This window comes from Oncorhynchus tshawytscha, unplaced genomic scaffold (assembly GCF_018296145.1).
Source record: "Oncorhynchus tshawytscha isolate Ot180627B unplaced genomic scaffold, Otsh_v2.0 Un_contig_13858_pilon_pilon, whole genome shotgun sequence".
Taxonomy (NCBI): domain Eukaryota; kingdom Metazoa; phylum Chordata; class Actinopteri; order Salmoniformes; family Salmonidae; genus Oncorhynchus; species Oncorhynchus tshawytscha.
In genome coordinates, this window is record NW_024607701.1 from 8841 (window position 1) to 29779 (window position 20939).

The 20939-nt window shown below is 44.6% G+C and overlaps 1 protein-coding gene across 1 annotated transcript; it reads right to left on the bottom strand.

The window, feature by feature from the left end:
• Positions 1–730: 730 nt before the first annotated feature.
• LOC121842820 (putative short-chain dehydrogenase/reductase family 42E member 2) lies at positions 731–20659 on the bottom strand. Its single transcript, XM_042312577.1, has 12 exons — positions 20572–20659; positions 20214–20380; positions 18719–18814; positions 16575–16632; positions 15754–15872; positions 14598–14673; positions 11164–11246; positions 10300–10437; positions 10074–10139; positions 9916–9979; positions 9609–9682; positions 731–956 (listed from the first exon to the last, which is right to left on the bottom strand). Exons 1-12 carry the CDS (start codon positions 20657–20659, stop codon positions 813–815), a joined length of 1173 nt encoding a protein of 390 aa, XP_042168511.1. The 3' UTR covers positions 731–812.
• Positions 20660–20939: the final 280 nt, after the last annotated feature.

Genomic DNA, 20939 nt, shown 5'->3' on the forward strand with positions numbered 1-20939 from the left:
ATGTCTTCGCTATTATTGTACAATGTAAAAAATAGTAAAAATAAAGAAAAACCCTTGAATGAGTAGGTGTGTCTAAACATTTGACTGGGACTGTATATATATATATATATATATATACAGTATATAAACATCAATGCAAAGAGGAATCCTTTTTACTAAAACTTCAGTTTTCACTTCAGTCCAATAAAATGTTAAATTTCTAAATTTACAGAAAGTCATACCATGTAGTACTTTTTAAGTCTGTACTGTACTGTACTGTATTCACATTATGATTCTCTGGTTCAATATATTAGAACCTCTTTCTCAAGAAAATAAACCCAGATATATGATATACTCCGCCCTATGGAAGGCAATAGGGTTTGAACAAAGCACCATATTATTTCAAATATTCTACATACTATACATTTGATAATCATCCATCTACAGCCTTAGTCAACTGTATGATAACATGATATACCATGATAAACATTATAGAAGGGCGGAGTTGCTAGCATTAGGTCAACAGTATGTGGTATATTCATGTGATCTTCTATGTGTATCTAGATGTACACTATGCATGCTTTTTATCATTGCTTTTAGCTTGATGTAAGGCCAAGACCATAGGTGTCCAGAAAGGCAGCTAACAAATAAAACGTATTAGTGAGTGTATTAGCTGTGTTTGATTTGGGTTGGGTCTTAGTGGGCTGTTACTTAAGTTTTAGCCACAGTAGCTACCTAGTGATCCCAGAGCCAGGAGCAAAGTAGGAGGACAGCCAGGCTGAACCCCAACAGCAGCAGGAGGACCAGGAGCAGGGGAACAGTCCGAGAGGGGCCTAGGGGGAGGGCCTGGAGCGGGATGGTCGGGACCGTATGTACTGGTCCACTGAGTCCCCCAGGCTGTAGCGTCTGGGGCAGTAGCCCAGGTCTCGACGGGCCTTCTCGATCTTGAAGGTGTGGCTCACTGCAATGTTCCTCACCTAGGAGGATGCAGAAAAGATTCAGGGAAATGGTTGTTAGGTTCCTGACTGTCTCTGCATTCAACAAAGTTAACTGTCTTGGTTGTTAAGACTTGACCCGTTGGTTAAAGCAGAAACAGACTGGCACCCAACACCCAGTTAAAGGAAATAGAGTTAAACAAGCTGTTAAGGAGAAGAGTGTTAGTGGTCTGTACTGTGCCCCTGTCTCTCGCCCCCACCTCTTTGCCACGAAGGCAGCTTAACAAACTCAACAGCACTCCTTCACTCTTGCCCAATCAGGGTGCTCTGAGATGGGCATAGCGCTCAGTACAGCCTGGGAGGCAGGTTAGGAGCTCTGGAGCTTCAAGGGAGTTTGACTCCATGCTAATGTCTTTGAATAACCTCAGTTTACCAACATCCTGCCCCCCGTGTGAAGGATGTCTCGCTGGTCCCTATATCCCCTTACTGCACAGAGGATACGATGTCTGCATGGAAAATACCTGTAGTGACAGAAGCTCTCAGACAAACCCGGTGGCTCAGTGTAACACAGAGATTCAACAAGTTTCCTATTGTCTCGCTGGGGTAAATCCAAACGGTTGAGATTCATATCATTTAAAAGCTCATGAACAGGATTTCAAACTATTGAATAATAATAATCATGTTTTTTTATAATATATTTTTTTATTTCTTAACCATTAATGTCATTTGTCTAAATATCTGCATATGTTGCGGCTTAGACCCTATTTACATAATCTGAGATTTTTGTGTTGTGCCCACCATTAAAAACAATACTTTTGAAAGAAATTATGAAATAGTTTGACAACCCTTTTCATAAGCTTTTAAATAATATCAATCTCAACCGTTCATCTTTTCCAGTGATGAAGACATGGATGTCTCATGGTATGGTGGGGTATGCTTAACCTTGAACACTTTTACACTACATATACAAAGGTATGTGGACACCCCTTCAAATTAGTGGATTTGGTTATTTCAGCCACACCTGTTGCTGACAGGTGTATAGAATTCAGCATACAGCCATGCAATCTCCATAGACAAACATTGGCAGTAGAATGGCCTTACTGAAGAGCTCAGTGATTTTCAACGTTGCATCATCATAGGATGCCACCTTTCCAATAAATCAGTTCGTCAAATTTATTCCCTGCAAGAACTGTAAGTGCTGTTATTGTGAAGTGGAAACGTCTAGGAGCAACAACGGCTCAGCCACAAAGTGGTAGGCCACAAAAGCTCACCGAACGGTACCGCCGAGTGCTGAAGTGTGTAGCGCATATAAATCTTCTGTCCTCGGTTGCAACACTCACTACCGAGTTCCAAACTGTCTCTGGAAGCAACATCAGCCCAATAACTATTCGTCTGGAGCTTCATGAAATGGGTTTCCATGGCCCAAGCAGCCGCACACAAGCCTAAGATCACCATGCACAATGCCAAGAGATGGCTGGAGTGGTGTAAAGCTCGCTGCCATTGGACTCTGGAGCAGTTGAAACGTGTTCTCTGGAGTGATGAATCACACTTCACCATCTGACAGTCCAAAGGACAAATCTGTGTTTGATGAATGCCAGGAGAACGCTACCTGCCCCAATGCATAGTGCCAACTGTAAAGTTTGGTGGAGGAGGAATAACGGTCTGGGGCTGTTTTTCGTGGTTTGTGCTAGGCCACTTAGTTCCAGTGAAGGGAAATCTTAAAACTATAGCTTCCAACTTTGTGGCAACGGTTTGGGGAAGGCCCTTTCCTGTTTCAGCATGACAATGCCCCCATGCACAAAGCAAGGTCCATAGAGAAATTGTTTGTCAAGATCGGTGTGGAAGAATTTGACTGGCCTGCACAAAGCTCTGACCTCAACCCCATTGAACACCTTTGGAATGTTACTTTTGGTCATGTAGTGGATCTTTTGAATGTTTTGGTATTCATGTCTAAAAAGTCACTTTATGACCACTTCGTCCATGGGCAAACATGTCTGGAAAGTTGTGTTTAAAACAACAGCGATTGAATTCAAATGGATTTACCCTTTAGAGACTTAGCATGTATGTCTCTCTGTACACCTGTCTGTCTCTGACGGACCACTGACTGCTGTCTCTTGTTAGCCCAGCAACAGGACCGTTGAGCAGAGTAGTGATGTTGTCCAGTAATGGTTCAGGTTAGGAGATAACCCTAAAGCAAGGGAACTAGTTGGAGTTGAGCCTGCAATGAGGTCAGTTCCTGTGTCCCCAGTGTTGAACTTCCTGACCCAGTCAATTGGGGTAGATGTTGGCTCTAACCACAGATCTAGGATTACCTTACTGTAAGTCATAGACAATCCTATGAGGAGTAAAATAATGTCTGACCCTGGATCAGTGATTATGGGGCAACTTCTCCCTACTCCATCCCACCCTTCCAGGAGAAATACACACAACAGGCTAATATTTTATTCACAGGACAATTATCGATCTCCCGGTGGCAGCCGCCAGAATGTCTGACTGAAGCAGCTCCTGGACCAGCAGCCCTGTGGGCACGGCTTTGGTTTCTGTCTCATCACACATTCATGAAGTAATACCTTCTTGGGTACGACAGATAGCAGCTCCTACTACAAACAGCTCCTCGGCCCTCCTCAGTGCCAGGGCAGAATGTATGCAATACTACTGCCATCAGTATGGCTGCTTTCCATTCCAAAAACATATTTTTCTACCTCCTTTTACGGACCTTCAAAGGTCGGAGATGTGTGACATCAGACCTGGGTTCAAATACTATTTCAACTATCTTAATTACTTTCACATACATTTGAAGTAAGTGTTCAGATATATTTCATTTGAAAAGACAAGTCATTCAATATTTTAATGCATTTGAAAGTTCACAAGTGTATAAAACAATTATTGCCCTTATGCCCTCAGAACAGCCTCATATCATCGGGGCATGGACTCTACAAGGTGTTGAAAGCGTTCCACAGGAATGCTGGCCTATGTTGACTCCAATGCTTCCCACAGTTGTGTCAAGTTGGCTCGATGTCCTTTGGGTGATGGACCATTCTTGGTACACACATGAAACTGTTGAGCGTGAAAAACCCAACAGTGTTGCAGTTCTTGACACACTTAAATCGGTGCGGCTAGCACCTACTACCATACCCCAAATCTTCTTTTGTCTTGCCCAGTCACCCTCTGAACGGCATACATAAACAATACATGTCTCACCTATCTTAAGGTATAAACATCCTTCTTTAATCTATCTCCTCCCCTTCATCAGCACTGATTGTGACATCAATAAGATTTCATAGCATTCCCCTGGTCAGCCAATGTCAGGTGTTCCTAATGTTTTGTACACTCAGTGTACACTTGGAAAGTATACAAAACATTTAAATACACTGACTCAAATACACTCCCATGCTTTTAACCCAGGTATTTGAAAAATAGTATTTGAAATAAGTTTTTGAAAATCCTTTAAAATAAACTCAGCAAAAAAAGAAACATCCTCTCACTGTCAACTGTGTTTATTTTCAGCAAACTTAACATGTGTAAATATTTGTATGAACATAACAAGATTCAACAACTGAGACATAAACTGAACAAGTTCCACACACATGTGACTAACAGAAATGGAATACTGTGTCCCTGAACAAAGGGGGGGGTCAAAATCTAAAGTAATAGTCCGTTTCTGGTGTGGCCACCAGCTGAATTAAGTACTGCAGTGCATCCCCTCCTCATGGACTGCACCAGATTTGTCAGTTCTTGCTGTGAGATGTTACCCCACTCTTCCACCAAGGCACCTGCAAGTTCCCGGACATTTCTGGGGGGGGAACGGCCCTAGCCGTCACCCTCCGATCCAACAGGTCCCAGACGTGCTCAATGGGATTGAGATCCGGGCTCATTGCTGGCCATGGCAGAACACTGACATTCCGGTCTTGCAGGAAATCACACACAGAATGAGCAGTATGGCTGGTGGCATTGTCATGCTGGAGGGTCATGTCAGGATAATCCTGCAGGAGGGGTACCATATGAGGGAGGAGGATGTCTTCCTGTAACGCACAGCGGTGAGATTGCCTGCAATGACGACAAGCTCAGTCTGTGTTGTGACATATCGCCCCAGACCATGACTGACCCTCCACCTCCAAATAGATCCGCTTCAGAGTACAGGCCTCGGTGTAACTTGGGATTGTGCGTTCCTGGTGTAACTCGGGCAGTTGTTGTTGCCATCCTGTACCTGTCCCGCAGGTGTGATGTTCGGATGTACAGATCGTGTGCAGGTGTTGTTACACGTGGTCTTCCACTGCGAGGATGATCAGCTGTCCGTCCTGTCTCCCTGTAGCGCTGTACGGACATTGCAATTTATTGCCCAGGCCACATCTGCAGTCCTCATGCCTCCTTGCAGCATGCCTATGCCACATTCCCGCAGATGAGCAGGGACTCTGGGCATCTTTCTTTTGGTGTTTTTCAGAGTCAGTAGAAAGGCCTCTTTAGTGTCCTAAGTTTTCATAACTGTGACCTTAAATACTAAAATACTCAAAAAAAGTATTTTAAATACCAGATATTCAAATACACATGTGTTTGACCCCAGGTCAGTTTGACATAAGCCATTTCCAGTCCAATCATATCCATGAAGGAGAGGGAACATCTACATTTTAGTCACTTAGCAGACACTCTTATCCAGAGCAACTTACAGTAGTGAGTGGATACATTTTCATACTGGTCTCCCGTGGGCATCAAACACACAACTCTGACACTGCAACCACCATGCTCTACCAACTGAGCTACACAGAACAAGGTAAGAAGGAGGGGGCCTATACATTCTGGGCAGTTATTGCTGTTTGCAGTAACAGATCAACTTTTTCAACTGCATCTAAATGGTCTCATCAGTTCCTCTCCTGACTGCATCTCAGTGATCTCGTAAGTTCCTCTGCTGACTGCATCTCAATGGTCTCATCAGTTCCTCTCCTGACTGCATCTAAATGGTCTCGTCAGTTCCTCTGCTGACTACATCTCAATGGTCTCGTCAGTTCCTCTCCTGACTGCATCTAATTGGTCTCATCAGTTCCTCTCCTGACTGCATCTAAATGGTCTCATCAGTTCCTCTCCTGACTGCATCTCAATGTTCTCATCAGTTCCTCTCCTGACTGCATCTCAATGGTCTCATCAGTTCCTCTCCTGACTGCATCTCAGTGATCTCGTAAGTTCCTCTCCTGACTGCATCCCCATGTTCTTGTCAGTTCCTCTCCTGACTGCATCTCAATGTTCTCGTCAGTTCCTCTCCTGACTGCATCTAATTGGTCTCATCAGTTCCTCTCCTGACTGCATCTAAATGGTCTCGTCAGGTCCTCTCCTGACTGCATCTCAATGGTCTCATCAGTTCCTCTCCTGACTGCATCTAAATGGTCTCATCAGTTCCTCTCCTGACTGCATCTCAATGTTCTCGTCAGTTCCTCTCCTGACTGCATCTCAATGGTCTCATCAGTTCCTCTCCTGACTGCATCTCAATGGCCTCGTCAGTTCTTCTCCTGACTGCATCTCAATGGTCTCATCAGTTCCTCTCCTGACTGCATCTCAATGTTCTCGTCAGTTCCTCTCCTGATTGCATCTAATTGGTCTCATCAGTTCCTCTCCTGACTGCATCTAAATGGTCTCGTCAGGTCCTCTCCTGACTGCATCTCAATGGTCTCATCAGTTCCTCTCCTGACTGCGTCTCAATGGTCTCATCAGTTCCTCTCCTGACTGCTTCTAAATGGGCTCATCAGTACCTCTCCTGGCAAACAGTATAAAGAAGCATTGTTTCTCCATCTTCCAACGAATTCATGAAATCTCTCATTTTTGATTGACCCGGATCCATAATAAACCGTATGTATAAGAGATTGGATCAGGAAGGAAGGGGGTCGGTGAGCCTGGAAAATACTTCCCTAATGAAGCCTCAGTGAGACAAACAAGAATCTAATGAAGCATCTAGTAACCCAAGCTCCCCTTAACCCAAACACGCACGCATGAACACACAGACAGACAGACAGACAGACAGACAGACAGACAGACAGACAGACAGACAGACAGACAGACAGACAGACAGACAGACAGACAGACAGACAGACAGACAGACAGACAGACAGACAGACAGACAGACAGACAGACAGACAGACAGACAGACAGACAGACAGACAGACAGACAGACAGACTATAGTAAGTGCCTGTTAAGCGCTAAATAAAGTAACTGAAACAGGGTTGACGACTTGTGACAAGGGAAATGGAAGCTTGTTGTGTGGAACAGGGAGGGGAATTGAATGCAAGTTTCACAATTTTTTATTTATTGTTAAATTTCTAGCCTGTCTATCTATGGGTAATAAGGTTGTTAACAATGCAGTTAAGAAAATACCTAAAAAAAAATATTAATTAGCAGCAGTAAATAACAATAGCGGGGCTATATACAGGGGGTACCGGTACAGAGTCAATGTGCGGGGGCACCGGTGTTGAGGTAATTGATGTAATATGTACATGTAGGTAGAGTTATTAAAGTGACTATGCATAGATAATAACAAAGAGTAGCAGCAGCGTATAAGAGGGGGGGCAATGCAAAGAGTCTGGGTGGCCATTTGATTAGCTGTTCAGGAGTATTATGGCTTGGGGGTAGAAGCTCTTTAGAAGCCTCTTGGACCTAGACTTGGCTCTCCAGTACCGCTTGCCGTGTGGTAGCAGAGAGGACAGTCTATGACTAGGGTGGCTGGAGTCTTTAACAATTTTTAGAGCCTTTCTCTGACACCTACTGGTATAGAGGTCCTGGATGGCAGGAAGCTTGGGCCTGGTAATGTACTGGGCCGTATGCACTACCCTCTGTAGTGCCTTGCGGTCAGAGGCCGAGCTGTTGCCATACCAGACAGTGATGCAACCCAACAGGATGCTCTCAATGGTGCAGCTGTAAAACCTTTCGAGGATCTGAGGACCCATGCCAAATTTCTTCAGTCTCCTGAGGGAGAATAGGTTTTGTCGTGCCCTCATCACGACTGTCTTGATGTGTTTGGACCATGTTAGTTTGTTGGTGATGTGGACACCAAGGATATTGAAGCTCTCAACCTGCTCCACTGCAGCCCCGTCGATGAGAATGCAGGCGTACTCGGTACTCCTTTGCCTGTATCCACAATTATCTTCTTTGTCTTGATCACATTGAGGGAGAGGTTGTTGTCCTTGCACCACACGGTCAGGTCTCTGATCTCCTCCCTATAGGCCGTCTCATCGTTGTCAGTGATCAGGCCTACATCTGTTGTGTAGATGTTGCCCATCTTCCCATTATCCCCTGTGTATTTATACCTGTGTTCTCTGTTTGTCTGTTGCCAGTTCATCTTGTCTTGTCAGGTCTTACCAGCCTTCCTGTTTCTCTAGTTATATTTTCTAGATCTTCCCGGTTCTGACCATTCTGCCTGCCCTGACCTCGATTCTGCCTACCGTGATGTACCCGCCGGACTCTGACTTGATCACCAACCTCAGCCTGCCCCCGATCTGCCATTTGCCTGCCCTGTGCTCCTAATAAATGATCTGTACTATCCTCCCCCGTGTCTGCATCTGGGTCATATCCTGTGTCGTCATAAAAAGGGTAGAACCAGCTTACCTGATTTTACACTATGATTTGACTATTAGATGTTCAACGTTTCTTTAAAAAAAGTTTTTGTTTCAATGAATTGTTTCATCATATTAAAATGAGAGTTCAGTTCACGTAACAGGGTTGACCTTAAAATTAGGGCTGGGATTTTTTTTTAACCTTAAAATGGATCAATAATCACATGAATAAATAATAATCTTCAGAAATGACTTTGTCAAACCAACAAAATAACAACGGCTTTACAATGATGGTGAAAACTTGGATAAATGTTGGGACTAATTGCGTTAAAATATTCCTAGAAGTCACAGAGGACGCAAAGAGGGACATGTCCAAATGCAGAATTGTAACACTTTATTCAAAAAAATGAATCTGATTTATTGAATATTTCACGTGGTCTATATTGAAGGGCACTTCAGGGCACTTTTCACATTTGTGCACAATTTCTAGTTAAAATATCAAAGGTACTCATTTTGTGGAACGAACCTGCCACCATGGCCCAGTGGGGTTCTACACTGACTGAGACATGTCATCATGACCCAGAATGCAATAACTTCAGAACTCACACAGAGTGAAAGGTCTAGTAAGTAAATTCAAAATGTTCTCCCTTCTGTGAGTTTGCTCTTTGTATCGAGTATGTGACAGGAAAGAGACTGTTACACTTAATTAATACACTGAATATGTAACACTGGAAAACATGGTATATTTCTCAACAACGTTTTCTTGCAAGTGTGGTGAGGAAGGTTGGTCCTCACATCAGTGCTTGGCTGCAATGTAAAACTGAGAAGGGAGAAAGGAGGAAAGAAGAAGAATGGGTAAAAAGGCAGAGTAAAAATGGGTGAGAAGTGAGAAGAGGGGTTAGGTGTAGGGGTTAGGTGTAGAGGTGTAAAGGTGTTAGGTGTAGAGGTGTTAGGTGTAGAGGTGTTAGGTGTAGGGGTTAGGTGTAGGGGTTAGGTGTAGAGGTGTAAAGGTGTTAGGTGTAGAGGTGTTAGGTGTAGAAAGCGCTATGAAAGCGCTATGAAGGTAGGTAGGTAGGCAGGTAGGCAGCCAGGCAGGCAGGTACATATAGATAGGTATGTAAGTAGTGGATAGGTACTGTAGACACATAGCTGTATGCTTACCTCATTTCTGGTGAAGAGCAGAGGGATCTCCACTATTGGCCTCAGAGCCAGGTGTAAACATTCCATCAGAATGGCTGTGAAATACACACCTCAGATGAGGAGGGAAGACAGCAGCATGGCAGGTCTGAGCTACGAGCAGCGTACTATTACAACAGTTTGGCAAGTATGAAACTGGTGTGTATCCTGACAGATTGTGGCTGGTGTTGGGCATGATCAGCGTCCTGTTACAGCAGTGTGGGTGTTTGTGTGTGTGTGCGTGCGTGCGTATATGTGTGTGTGTGAATGCGTGCCCGTTTGTGTCTCCTACCTGCTGAATAGACGAGTGAGACAGGCAAGTGTATCAACGGTCGGCTGTACCCCAGCTTCTCAAACTAGAGAGGAGGGGAAAGACAGAGGGGATATCAAAGACCAAGACAAGATCAACTATATGTGTTAATCACCCAAAGAATATATAGAGTTACTCACCAGTGGTGTTAACCATTCAAACAGGTTGACAGATTCCCCGTCGTTGATGAAGTAGGCCTGTCCACTCTGATGGAGAAAGGTTGATATTACTATGTATACACCCCCACCCCAAACACACACAGGCCTAAATATGTACAATGTGTACAAATGCCACTTGAAGGTAGAACAAACAAGTGCTGAAACGATCATTGGTATCCATGGAGATGGTGAGTAGTAGTAAACTCACAGCCACACAGTTCCTCTTGGGTGTGAGGCTCTCAGCAGCCAGGATGTGGGCCAACACCAGGTTGTCCACATGGACCCAGTTCATCTTGGCCTGGCGGTTTCCAAAGCTAAAACTGAACAACCGGCGCTCCACATTCACCTGGGGAGAGAGAGAAGAAGAAGTGAAGAAAGAGAGAGAGAGAGATAGAGAGAGGGGGAGAGAGAGCGAGAGAGAGAGCAAGAGAGAGCAAGAGCGAGAGAGAGAGCAAGAGAGAGCAAGAGCGAGAGAGAGCAAGAGAGAGCAAGAGAGATACAGATACAGTCTAGGTTAGACTGTATTGTTGTGCTGAGAGTATGTCTGTTCTCATGTGAGTGTGTTTGGGGTTGTGTACGTGTGTCAAGGCATGCATGGGTTCGTGTGTGTACAATGGTTTGATATTGAGTGAGGGGAGAGGTAAACTGTATTAGGGGAAGAAAGATTAAAAGGCCTCTAAGCAGCTTTCCCTATAGTGAACCGGGAACTGCAGCATCCGAGCCCTGTTCAACCCAGCCCAGCATAGAGTATTCCTTCCCTTCATTCTCCCCAGGGGAGAGAGAGAGAGGCGTGAAACAGGATACTTTAAGAGGGTCCATTAATAATATATCCTCACCAGGTACACATTCTGCCAGCCAATCTAAACCCTAAGAGAACCTCTATACCTGATAGAAGGGCAATGAGACTGGGCTGTCATTTTATTGTGCCACCCACACAATTAAACAGTACACAGACATTTATCCCTATGGTGCCGCCGTCTTGGATGGAAAGTGACAAATCAGGTGGAATGTAGAGATGTCTCATTTCTTTTCATTGTGATTCTGTGTGGTAGGTAGGTGTGCGGACACTCACCATAACCCTGTGTAGGTGTCGTCTCTCTTCTGGCCCGTAGATGCCTGAGGGTCTCAGAACACAGGTCCGCAAGAGACCCCCACCTTTAAAGAAGATAATGGCATTGAATAATGAACTGAATCTGGCAACACTGAAAGTTTGTTACAAATGAGTTACTCCACCGTGTAATTACTTATGACTGAGTCTAGAAATGTAAATTCTACTTAACTGCAAGATAGTGTACTATGCAAATGTATGTAGGTTACTGTAATACTGTATGTAAGTAGTAGTAATAGTTCATCAACATATATAATATGCTAACCTTTGCTTCAACCTGAACCCATCTTCCAGTGTTCATATATTTCCTCTACATCCCGTCTTAATAAATGCATGAATGGTCCAGTAATGACATAGCGCCATGCTCCTAGCTTAGTTTAATATATAATGACATAGCGCCATGCTCCTAGCTTCATTTAATATATAAATAAGTGGTCATTGATAGGGGGTTAGGTTTCCCCCAAGGAGGGGCTGAAGGCATCACACCTATTTAACCAAGTACTCACTGGCATCACACTAACGCAGTAAGAGAATTCCTACACACCTTTGAGAGAGATGAACTGTACATGGGTTTATGTTAATGGAAACATTGTGTGTGTATCAATGTCTCCTGTGATTCTGACTGTCAGTTTTACAGTAAGCATGTACCTGACATCTGTCTGTGACGAGAGTCTGTACTGCATGTCTGGTACTACTGCTACTAACTGTGTGTCTCTGTGTGTGTGAGTACATCCCTGTGTGTGTTGCTTGAGGCAAAACGGTGTCGGGTGAACACTGCTCTCCAGTCTCAAGTGGCATTGTGCTTTCCAGCTCTAAATTGAACTGGTGTCAGCAGGTCCAGTTGGATTAGGTTGCACACACATGGAAAGCTTGGTTTCCAAGCCAACCTCACTCACAAATACACACGTGCACACGCCCACACACACACACACACACACACACACACACAGAGTTTGGCTGTGGAAACATACAGCATACATTCATACACACTGAGAATCATAAGACAATGTCAAGGACCTGAACAGACCATTTCCATTTGAGGATACAACAAGGTGTCTGGTAACATGACTGAATACAAACAGTGCAGCTATTCCCTCCGCAAGGCTATCAAACAAGCTAAGCGCCAGTACAGAGACAAAGTAGAATCTCAATTCAACGGCTCAGACACAAGAGGTATGTGGCAGGGTCTACAGTCAATCACGGACTACAGGAAGAAACCCAGCCCAGTCACGGACCAGGATGTCTTGCTCCCAGGCAGACTAAATAACTTTTTGCCCGCTTTGAGGACAATACAGTGCCACTGACACGGCCTGCAACGGAAACATGCGGTCTCTCCTTCACTGCAGCCGAAGTGAGTAAGACACTTAAACGTGTTAACCCTCGCAAGGCTGCAGGCCCAGACGGCATCCCCAGCCGCGCCCTCAGAGCATGCGCAGACCAGCTGGCCGGTGTGTTTACGGACATATTCAATCAATCCCTATACCAGTCTGCTGTTCCCACATGCTTCAAGAGGGCCACCATTGTTCCTGTTCCCAAGAAAGCTAAGGTAACTGAGCTAAACGACTACCGCCCGTAGCACTCACATCCGTCATCATGAAGTGCTTTGAGAGACTAGTCAAGGACCATATCACCTCCACCCTACCTGACACCCTTGACCCACTCCAATTTGCTTACCGCCCAAATAGGTCCACAGACGATGCAATCTCAACCACACTGCACACTGCCCTAACCCATCTGGACAAGAGGAATACCTATGTGAGAATGCTGTTCATCGACTACAGCTCGGCATTCAACACCATAGTACCCTCCAAGCTCGTCATCAAGCTCGAGACCCTGGGTCTCGACCCCGCCCTGTGCAACTGGGTACTGGACTTCCTGACGGGCCGCCCCCAGGTGGTGAGGGTAGGCAACAACATCTCCTCCCCGCTGATCCTCAACACTGGGGCCCCACAAGGGTGCGTTCTGAGCCCTCTCCTGTACTCCCTGTTCACCCACGACTGCGTGGCCATGCACGCCTCCAACTCAATCATCAAGTTTGCGGACGACACAACAGTGGTAGGCTTGATTACCAACAACGACGAGACGGCCTACAGGGAGGAGGTGAGGGCCCTCGGAGTGTGGTGTCAGGAAAATAACCTCACACTCAACGTCAACAAAACTAAGGAGATGATTGTGGACTTCAGGAAACAGCAGAGGGAACACCCCCATCCACATCGATGGAACAGTAGTGGAGAGGGTAGCAAGTTTTAAGTTCCTCGGCATACACATCACAGACAAACTGAATTGGTCCACTCACACAGACAGCATCGTGAGGAAGGCGCAGCAGCGCCTCTTCAACCTCAGGAGGCTGAAGAAATTCGGCTTGTCACCAAAAGCACTCACAAACTTCTACAGATGCACAATCGAGAGCATCCTGGCAGGCTGTATCACCGCCTGGTATGGCAACTGCACCGCCCTCAACCGTAAGGCTCTCCAGAGGGTAGTGAGGTCTGCACAACGCATCACCGGGGGCAAACTACCTGCCCTCCAGGACACCTACACCACCCGATGCTACAGGAAGGCCATAAAGATCATCAAGGACATCAACCACCCGAGCCACTGCCTGTTCACCCCGCTGCCATCCAGAAGGCGAGGTCAGTACAGGTGCATCAAAGCTGGGACCGAGAGACTGAAAAGCAGCTTCTATCTCAAGGCCATCAGACTGTTAAACAGCCACCACTAACATTGAGTGGCTACTGCCAACACACTGTCAATGACACTGACTCTACTCCAGCCACTTTAATCATGGGAATTGATGGGAAATGATGTAAATATATCACTAGCCACTTTAAACAATGCTACCTTATATAATGTTACTTACCCTACATTGTTCATCTCATATGCATACGTTGATACTGTACTCTATATCATCGACTGCATCCTTATGTAATACATGTATCACTAGCCACTTTAACTATGCCACTTGGTTTACATACTTATCTCATATGTATATACTGTACTCGATATCATCTACTGTATCTTGCCTATGCTGCTCTGTACCATCACTCATTCATATATCCTTATGTACATATTCTTTATCCCCTTACACTGTGTATGACAGTAGTTTTTTGGAATTGTTAGTTAGATTACTTGCTCGTTATTACTGCATTGTCGGAACTAGAAGCACAAGCATTTCGCTACACTCGCATTAACATCTGCTAACCATGTGTATGTGACAAATAAAATTTGATTTGATTTGATTTGATTTGATATCATCACTGTCTTGATGCTGTAAGTAGCCCCCATCCTATCACCTCAAGACCATGCCAGACAAAGTCACAGTGTCTCTGCCATGGACACAGAATTAAAATAATAGATCTAATACTGTATATATTCATTCTATTTCTAGGGTCTCTTACCTTTGAGTGAGCGTCCATTGGCTGTTAGGACCATCTGGTCAGAGATAGATTTGGTCCTGGAGTAGTGGTCTATGTGCTGGGACAGCAGAACACATCATATCTATTCATATCAATCCATGTGCTTTATTATTTCCTAAGACATAACCATCAGAGGACCTATTCATTGTTACTGCTGCTGCTGAGGAAAGTACAGGTAACTGCCAGAATGAAGGAAACACTTGAGTAAATGAGGGATACAATGTATATTTAAAGCAGGAGCTTCCACACAGGTGTGGTTCCTGAGTTAATTAAGCTATTAACGTCACATCATGCTTAGGGTCATGTATAAAAATGCAGATCTGTTTTGATGGCAGTCTCAGACTGAAGTATGTAGTGAATGAGAGCAGGGGAAGAATTCAGTTTGAGTCATCAGGCAAGTGTTTTCCACCACCATCAACAAAACACCAAAATGTGGAATTTCTCGTGGAAGAATGGTGTTCCATCCCTCCAATTTAGTTCCAGACACTTGTAGAATCTATTCCAAGGAGCCTTGAAGCTGTTCTGGCGGCTCGGAGTGGCTCAACACTCTATTAATTAATACATTTATGTTGTTGTTTCCTTTATTTGGGCAGTTACCTGTATGTCCTTCAGAAGGGGTTGCAAGATAGATGCATGTCAGAGGTGTGACACCCATACTATACACACCACACACACTCACTCTCTCTTACACACACCCCACCAGTATCAGGTTGACAGGCTTTGAGCCTCCAAGCTATCCTAAGCTGTGTAACTCTACTCATGCGGGACTTATACAGTCATGCACAGCCATGTAAGCTGGAAGGAGTAGCTCTGGGAGAAGATTACATTCATGAGCTTCCTTTATCAGCCTGGTTCTGGATGTCATGTACACCATGTCAGCTTCAATCTCAAGGTAAAACATCACATAGCAAAGGTGCCCAGTCCTTTAACCAAATGTATGTACCACATGAAAAGTAAACTATGAAAAAGATCAAAAAAGTTGTGTTTCCATCAACCCAGAGCAAACACGTATTCTATATAGACACAGTAAAGCTAGCCTGGGTAAAGCAGACAGTAAGCTGCACTCACTATCATTCAGTCTGGTTTACCCAGGCTACAGTAAAGCTGCTCCTCATTGGGACATCCTGTTCTTACTCACCATGTCCAGGGGCACACAGGGCAATGAGTCCTCGTCGCCCTCCTCTATGGGTTTTCCAGCAAACGTCACGTTGATCGTACTGGTGTAGACCAGCCTGGTGATGCCCTTCTCCACACACACTGAAACAAGCACACATACACACAGACAGGGTTATCATTGCGCCAAGTCATTTAACTGACAACGCATTTTTATTTAGGAGTTTCTTTAATTTTCTAAACCTGGGTCATGACTCAAAAGCCTATTAGCCCACTGAGCTCAAGCGTAGTCACTAGCTCTGGGAGTTAACACAAGTCAGTAGGTCTTGGACAAGGAGACTGTTCTACACCACCTCCAACTACATTTAGCAGGCATTTTATGGCTCCTCATATATGGCTGTACTGTTACAGTGCATCCCATTAGAAGCCCTTCAACAGGTCTCTTTCACTATTTCATCATAGGGGCCAAACGTTTACACATTATTGCGAAGGAGGGCCAAAAATGTCCACCTCCTAGGACCTCTTGTGCCTATTAAAGGTATTTACATACAGTATGTTGTGCAAAGATAATACTGTATGTAATGTAATGAATGTGTTGTTAATCTAAGAAACGGTCTACCTGTCTGTGGGAGAGGTGAAGCTGATGAGTGTGACAATAGTTGAAGAGTGAGGTGAGGAGGGAGGGAGGGGAAGAGGGAGAGGAGGAGGGAGGGGAGGAAGGAGGGGAGGAGTGAGGGGAGGAAGAAGGAGAGGAGGAAGGAGGAGAGGAGGTAGGGAAGATAGGAGGGGAAGAGGTAGGGAAGGAAGGGTGGAGGAAGGCGGGGAGGAGGGAGTGGAGCTTGTTACCATTAATGACGTTGTTCGTCCCTCCGACATTGACCGACTCCACCTGCTCTTTCCTCAGCTGTGAGACACAGAACAGAATAACTTTTAACACGGTTTGTGTGGGAACTAATGTGTAATGTGTAACTAATGTGTAACCCTAAATCCGGAACCAGGGGCACCCTCTTAGATATCATCCTGACCAACTTGCCCTCTAAATACACCTTTGCTGTCTTCAACCAGGATCGGAGCAATCACTGCCTCATTCCTGCGTCCGTAATGGGTTTGCAGTCAAACGACCACCCATCATCACTGTCAAATGCTCCCTAAAACACTTCAGCAAGCAGGCCTTTCTAATCGACCTGGCCCGGGAATCCTGGAAGGATATTGACCTCATCCCGTCAGTAGAGGATGCCTGGTCGCTCTTCAAAAGTGCTTTCCTCACCATCTTAAATAAGCATGCCCCATTCAAAAAATGTAGAACTAAGAACAGATATAGCCCTTGGTTCACCCCAGACTTGACTGCCCTTGACCAGCACAAAAACATCCTGTGGCGTTCTGCATAAGCATCGAATAGCCCCCGGGATATGCAACTTTTCATGGAAGTCAGGAACCAATATACACAGTCAGTTAGTTTCAAACAGAAATTTGCATCCTGTAGCACTAATTCCAAAAGGTTTTGGGACACCGTAAAGTCCATGGAGAATAAGAGCACTTTGCCCAAGCCCCCCACCCCCCCCCTCTCCTTCACCCAAATCCAGACAGCTGATGTTCTGAAAGAGCTGCAAAATCTGGATCCCTACAAATCAGCTGGGCTATACAAACTGGATGCCTACAAATCAGCTGGGCTATACAATCTGGATCCCTACAAATCAGCTGGGCTATACAATCTGGATCCCTACAAATCAGCTGGGCTATACAATCTGGATCCCTACAAATCAGCTGGGCTATACAATCTAGATCCCTACAAATCAGCTGGGCTATACAAACTGGATGCCTACAAATCAGCTGGGCTATACAATCTGGATCCCTACAAATCAGCTGGGCTATACAATCTGGATCCCTACAAATCAGCTGGGCTATACAATCTGGATCCCTACAAATCAGCTGGGCTATACAATCTGGATCCCTACAAATCAGCTGGGCTATACAATCTGGATCCCTACAAATCAGCTGGGCTATACAATCTAGATCCCTACAAATCAGCTGGGCTATACAATCTGGATCCCTACAAATCAGCTGGGCTATACAATCTGGATCCCTACAAATCAGCTGGGCTATACAATCTGGATCCCTACAAATCAGCTGGGCTATACAATCTGGATCCCTACAAATCAGCTGGACTATACAATCTGGATCCCTACAAATCAGCTGGACTATACAATCTGGATCCCTACAAATCAGCTGGGCTATACAATCTGGATCCCTACAAATCAGCTGGACTATACAATCTGGATCCCTACAAATCAGCTGGGCTATACAATCTGGATCCCTACAAATCAGCTGGGCTATACAATCTGGATCCCTACAAATCAGCTGGGCTATACAATCTGGATCCCTACAAATCAGCTGGACTATACAATCTGGATCCCTACAAATCAGCTGGGCTATACAATCTGGATCCCTACAAATCAGCTGGACTATACAATCTGGATCCCTACAAATCAGCTGGGCTATACAATCTGGACCCTTTATCAAGTCCCTTCAAAAGTTAGTAAATCTCCTGCTATATGACCACTGCCTTCAGCCTGTCCTTACCCACCAGCCAAACACACAGACAAGCTTTCTAAGTTACATAATCATCTCCTAGCTGACTGTAAATATTTCAGAGTGAGAGAGAGAGACTCAGTATCAGGCAGAGAGGGACTAGAGACACAGGTGATACAATGTGAACAGTTGAGTTTCACTAACAAAGCCTCCATTCAATATGTTATGATTTATCCTACTCTGGAACCCATAGACAGGCATCCATTTCATCTCTGTCACACGCCACTCAGGTCGTTGCATTTAAGACAAAAGATTTACAATGTACTGTATTCTTGGAACAGTGTTACAGGAGACCAGCGACTATGAGTGATGGTCTTTGAATTGTTTACATTCCCAGTCAGCTAAATGAATAAAGAAAGTAGAAGGGTTAAATTCTACCCTCCATCTGTTCAGGAACTCACCTGTTCTGGGCCTGACATCCCATAGGAAGCGGTGTGGAATATACAGTCGACCCCCTCACAGATCTTATACAGAGAATCATAGTCACGGATGTCGCTCTGCAAGGGGACAAAATCAGTATTATGAAAGACAATGATATGATGTGTTTTTTCCTCTACCCTATGACTGTACTTCACTGTTATACAGTATGTAATATAACAGTACGATAAACCATCGGATTTAACTGTCTCATGTTAGAAATAGTCAAGCCTTTGTTGTATTCATATTAGAAAGAGCGGCTCTGATATTAAAGTGTCAGTAATGTGAGGAAACATTTGACATAATTCATCCAGTTCCTGCTATGGAACTCTCCGGCGTCTTTTCACGGTGAACTATCTTGCTGGGTAAGATGACAGCTTGAACATATAGTACATGGTATGTCCATATATTAGCCAATGATTAGTAAGTACAATTAAGTTAAAGTGCCATGAAGGCTGCACCTGAAACCTGAATCAGAGCCCCGGCCTCCTTCTGTCCTAGTCAACACCTGGCACCCTCAACTAGATCACTTACCTGTGTCTTTATACCTGAGCCATGTATACCCAACCTTATTAGCCCCATCTCTGCCCTGGGGTATATGAGGAGAAATACTACACTAAAGACACTTGAATTTCAATGTATCCCCCTGATAACATACAGTGTTCTCCCTCTTTACTTTTTTAATTACGATCTTAACAAACCAAGTGGGGGAATTTCAAACTAGTAATCATTTAGGAACAATGATTAAAAACAAAAGCAGTGGTGTGAAGTACTTAAGTAAAATAACTCCAAAGTACTACTTCAGTTGTTTATTGGGGATCTGTACTTTACTTTACTATTTATATTTTGGCCAATTTTTACTTTTACTTCACTACATTCCTAAAGAAAATAATGTACTTTTTACTCCATACGTTTTCCCTGACACCCAAAAGTACTCATTACATTTTGATAGAAAAATGGTCCCAATTCATACACTGGTCATCCCTACTGCTGCTGATCTGGCGGACTAACTAAACACAAATGCTTCATTTGTCAAATTATGTCTGAGTGTTGGAGTATGACCCTGGCTATCCGTCAATATATATACATTTTTTTAATTGTGCCATCTGGTTTGCTTAATATACGGAATTTGAAATTGTTTATACTTTTACTTTTGAGACCTAAGAACATTTGAGCAGTTCCATTTACTTTTGATACTTAAGTACATTTAAAACCAAATACTTTTAGACTTTTACTCAAGTAGTATTTTACTGAGTGACTTTCACTTTTACTTGAGCCATTTTCTATTAAGGTATCTTTACTTTTACTCAAATATGACAAATTAGTACTTTTTCCACCACTGAGCAAAAGGAAAGCAACGGGGGATGAATCTTAACTTTAACTTTGTCAAGCATTGATGACAGTGAGATACTAAGTAAACATTTGAAAGTTGAAAGTTAGGATTTGCCCTGAAGTGACTAGTGCGTCTACTCTACCTACCTGATGGAAGACAGTACCGTCTGGAGTATCCCACTGTGGCTTGTGAAGATCCAGCAGCACCACAGACACTCCCTGGCTGACCAGAGCTCTCCCCAGCCTCAACCCGAAATACCCTGCTCCCCGGTCACCAGCACCCTGCCTGTCCCCATCCCTGCCCCTCTCAAGGCCTGATCAGTCACTTCATCCAGGTGGGAGGCTGGACACTCTGGGCTGCTGCACCAGGCACCCACCACCCCATTGGCCCTGTGTCGGGAGGCTGGAGTTGGGGTTGAGGTTAGGTCTGGGGCTGGTCGGCTCACCCAGGACTGGAGCTGATGGTTGAGGTGGTGGTTGTGGAGGTGTCTATTAGCCTGTATACGGCACCCAGCACTTCCTGGGTCAGGCAGGGGGACACAGGGGTAGGGCAGCTGCTCTACCTGGCACAGAGAGCCTCCGTTGTCCTTCATACCGCCACACAACTCCATTCAGACTCCTCTTGGGATAGATGGAATTCGGAACCCTGTAAGTGACAGGGGTTCAAATAGTAGCTACCTCATCATTACAGCTATTCTCCATAAGATACACAGTAGCCACCTTCATCGGATATAACTAATAACATTTTCTTTGCCAATTAATTTGCATGACCAGACTATAAAAAAATAACAAAGAAATACTAATTCATTTGACGGAGTAATCAATAGAGTAAAGTACAGGACTAAAACAAGTTTGACTGTGAGTCAGTCTGTA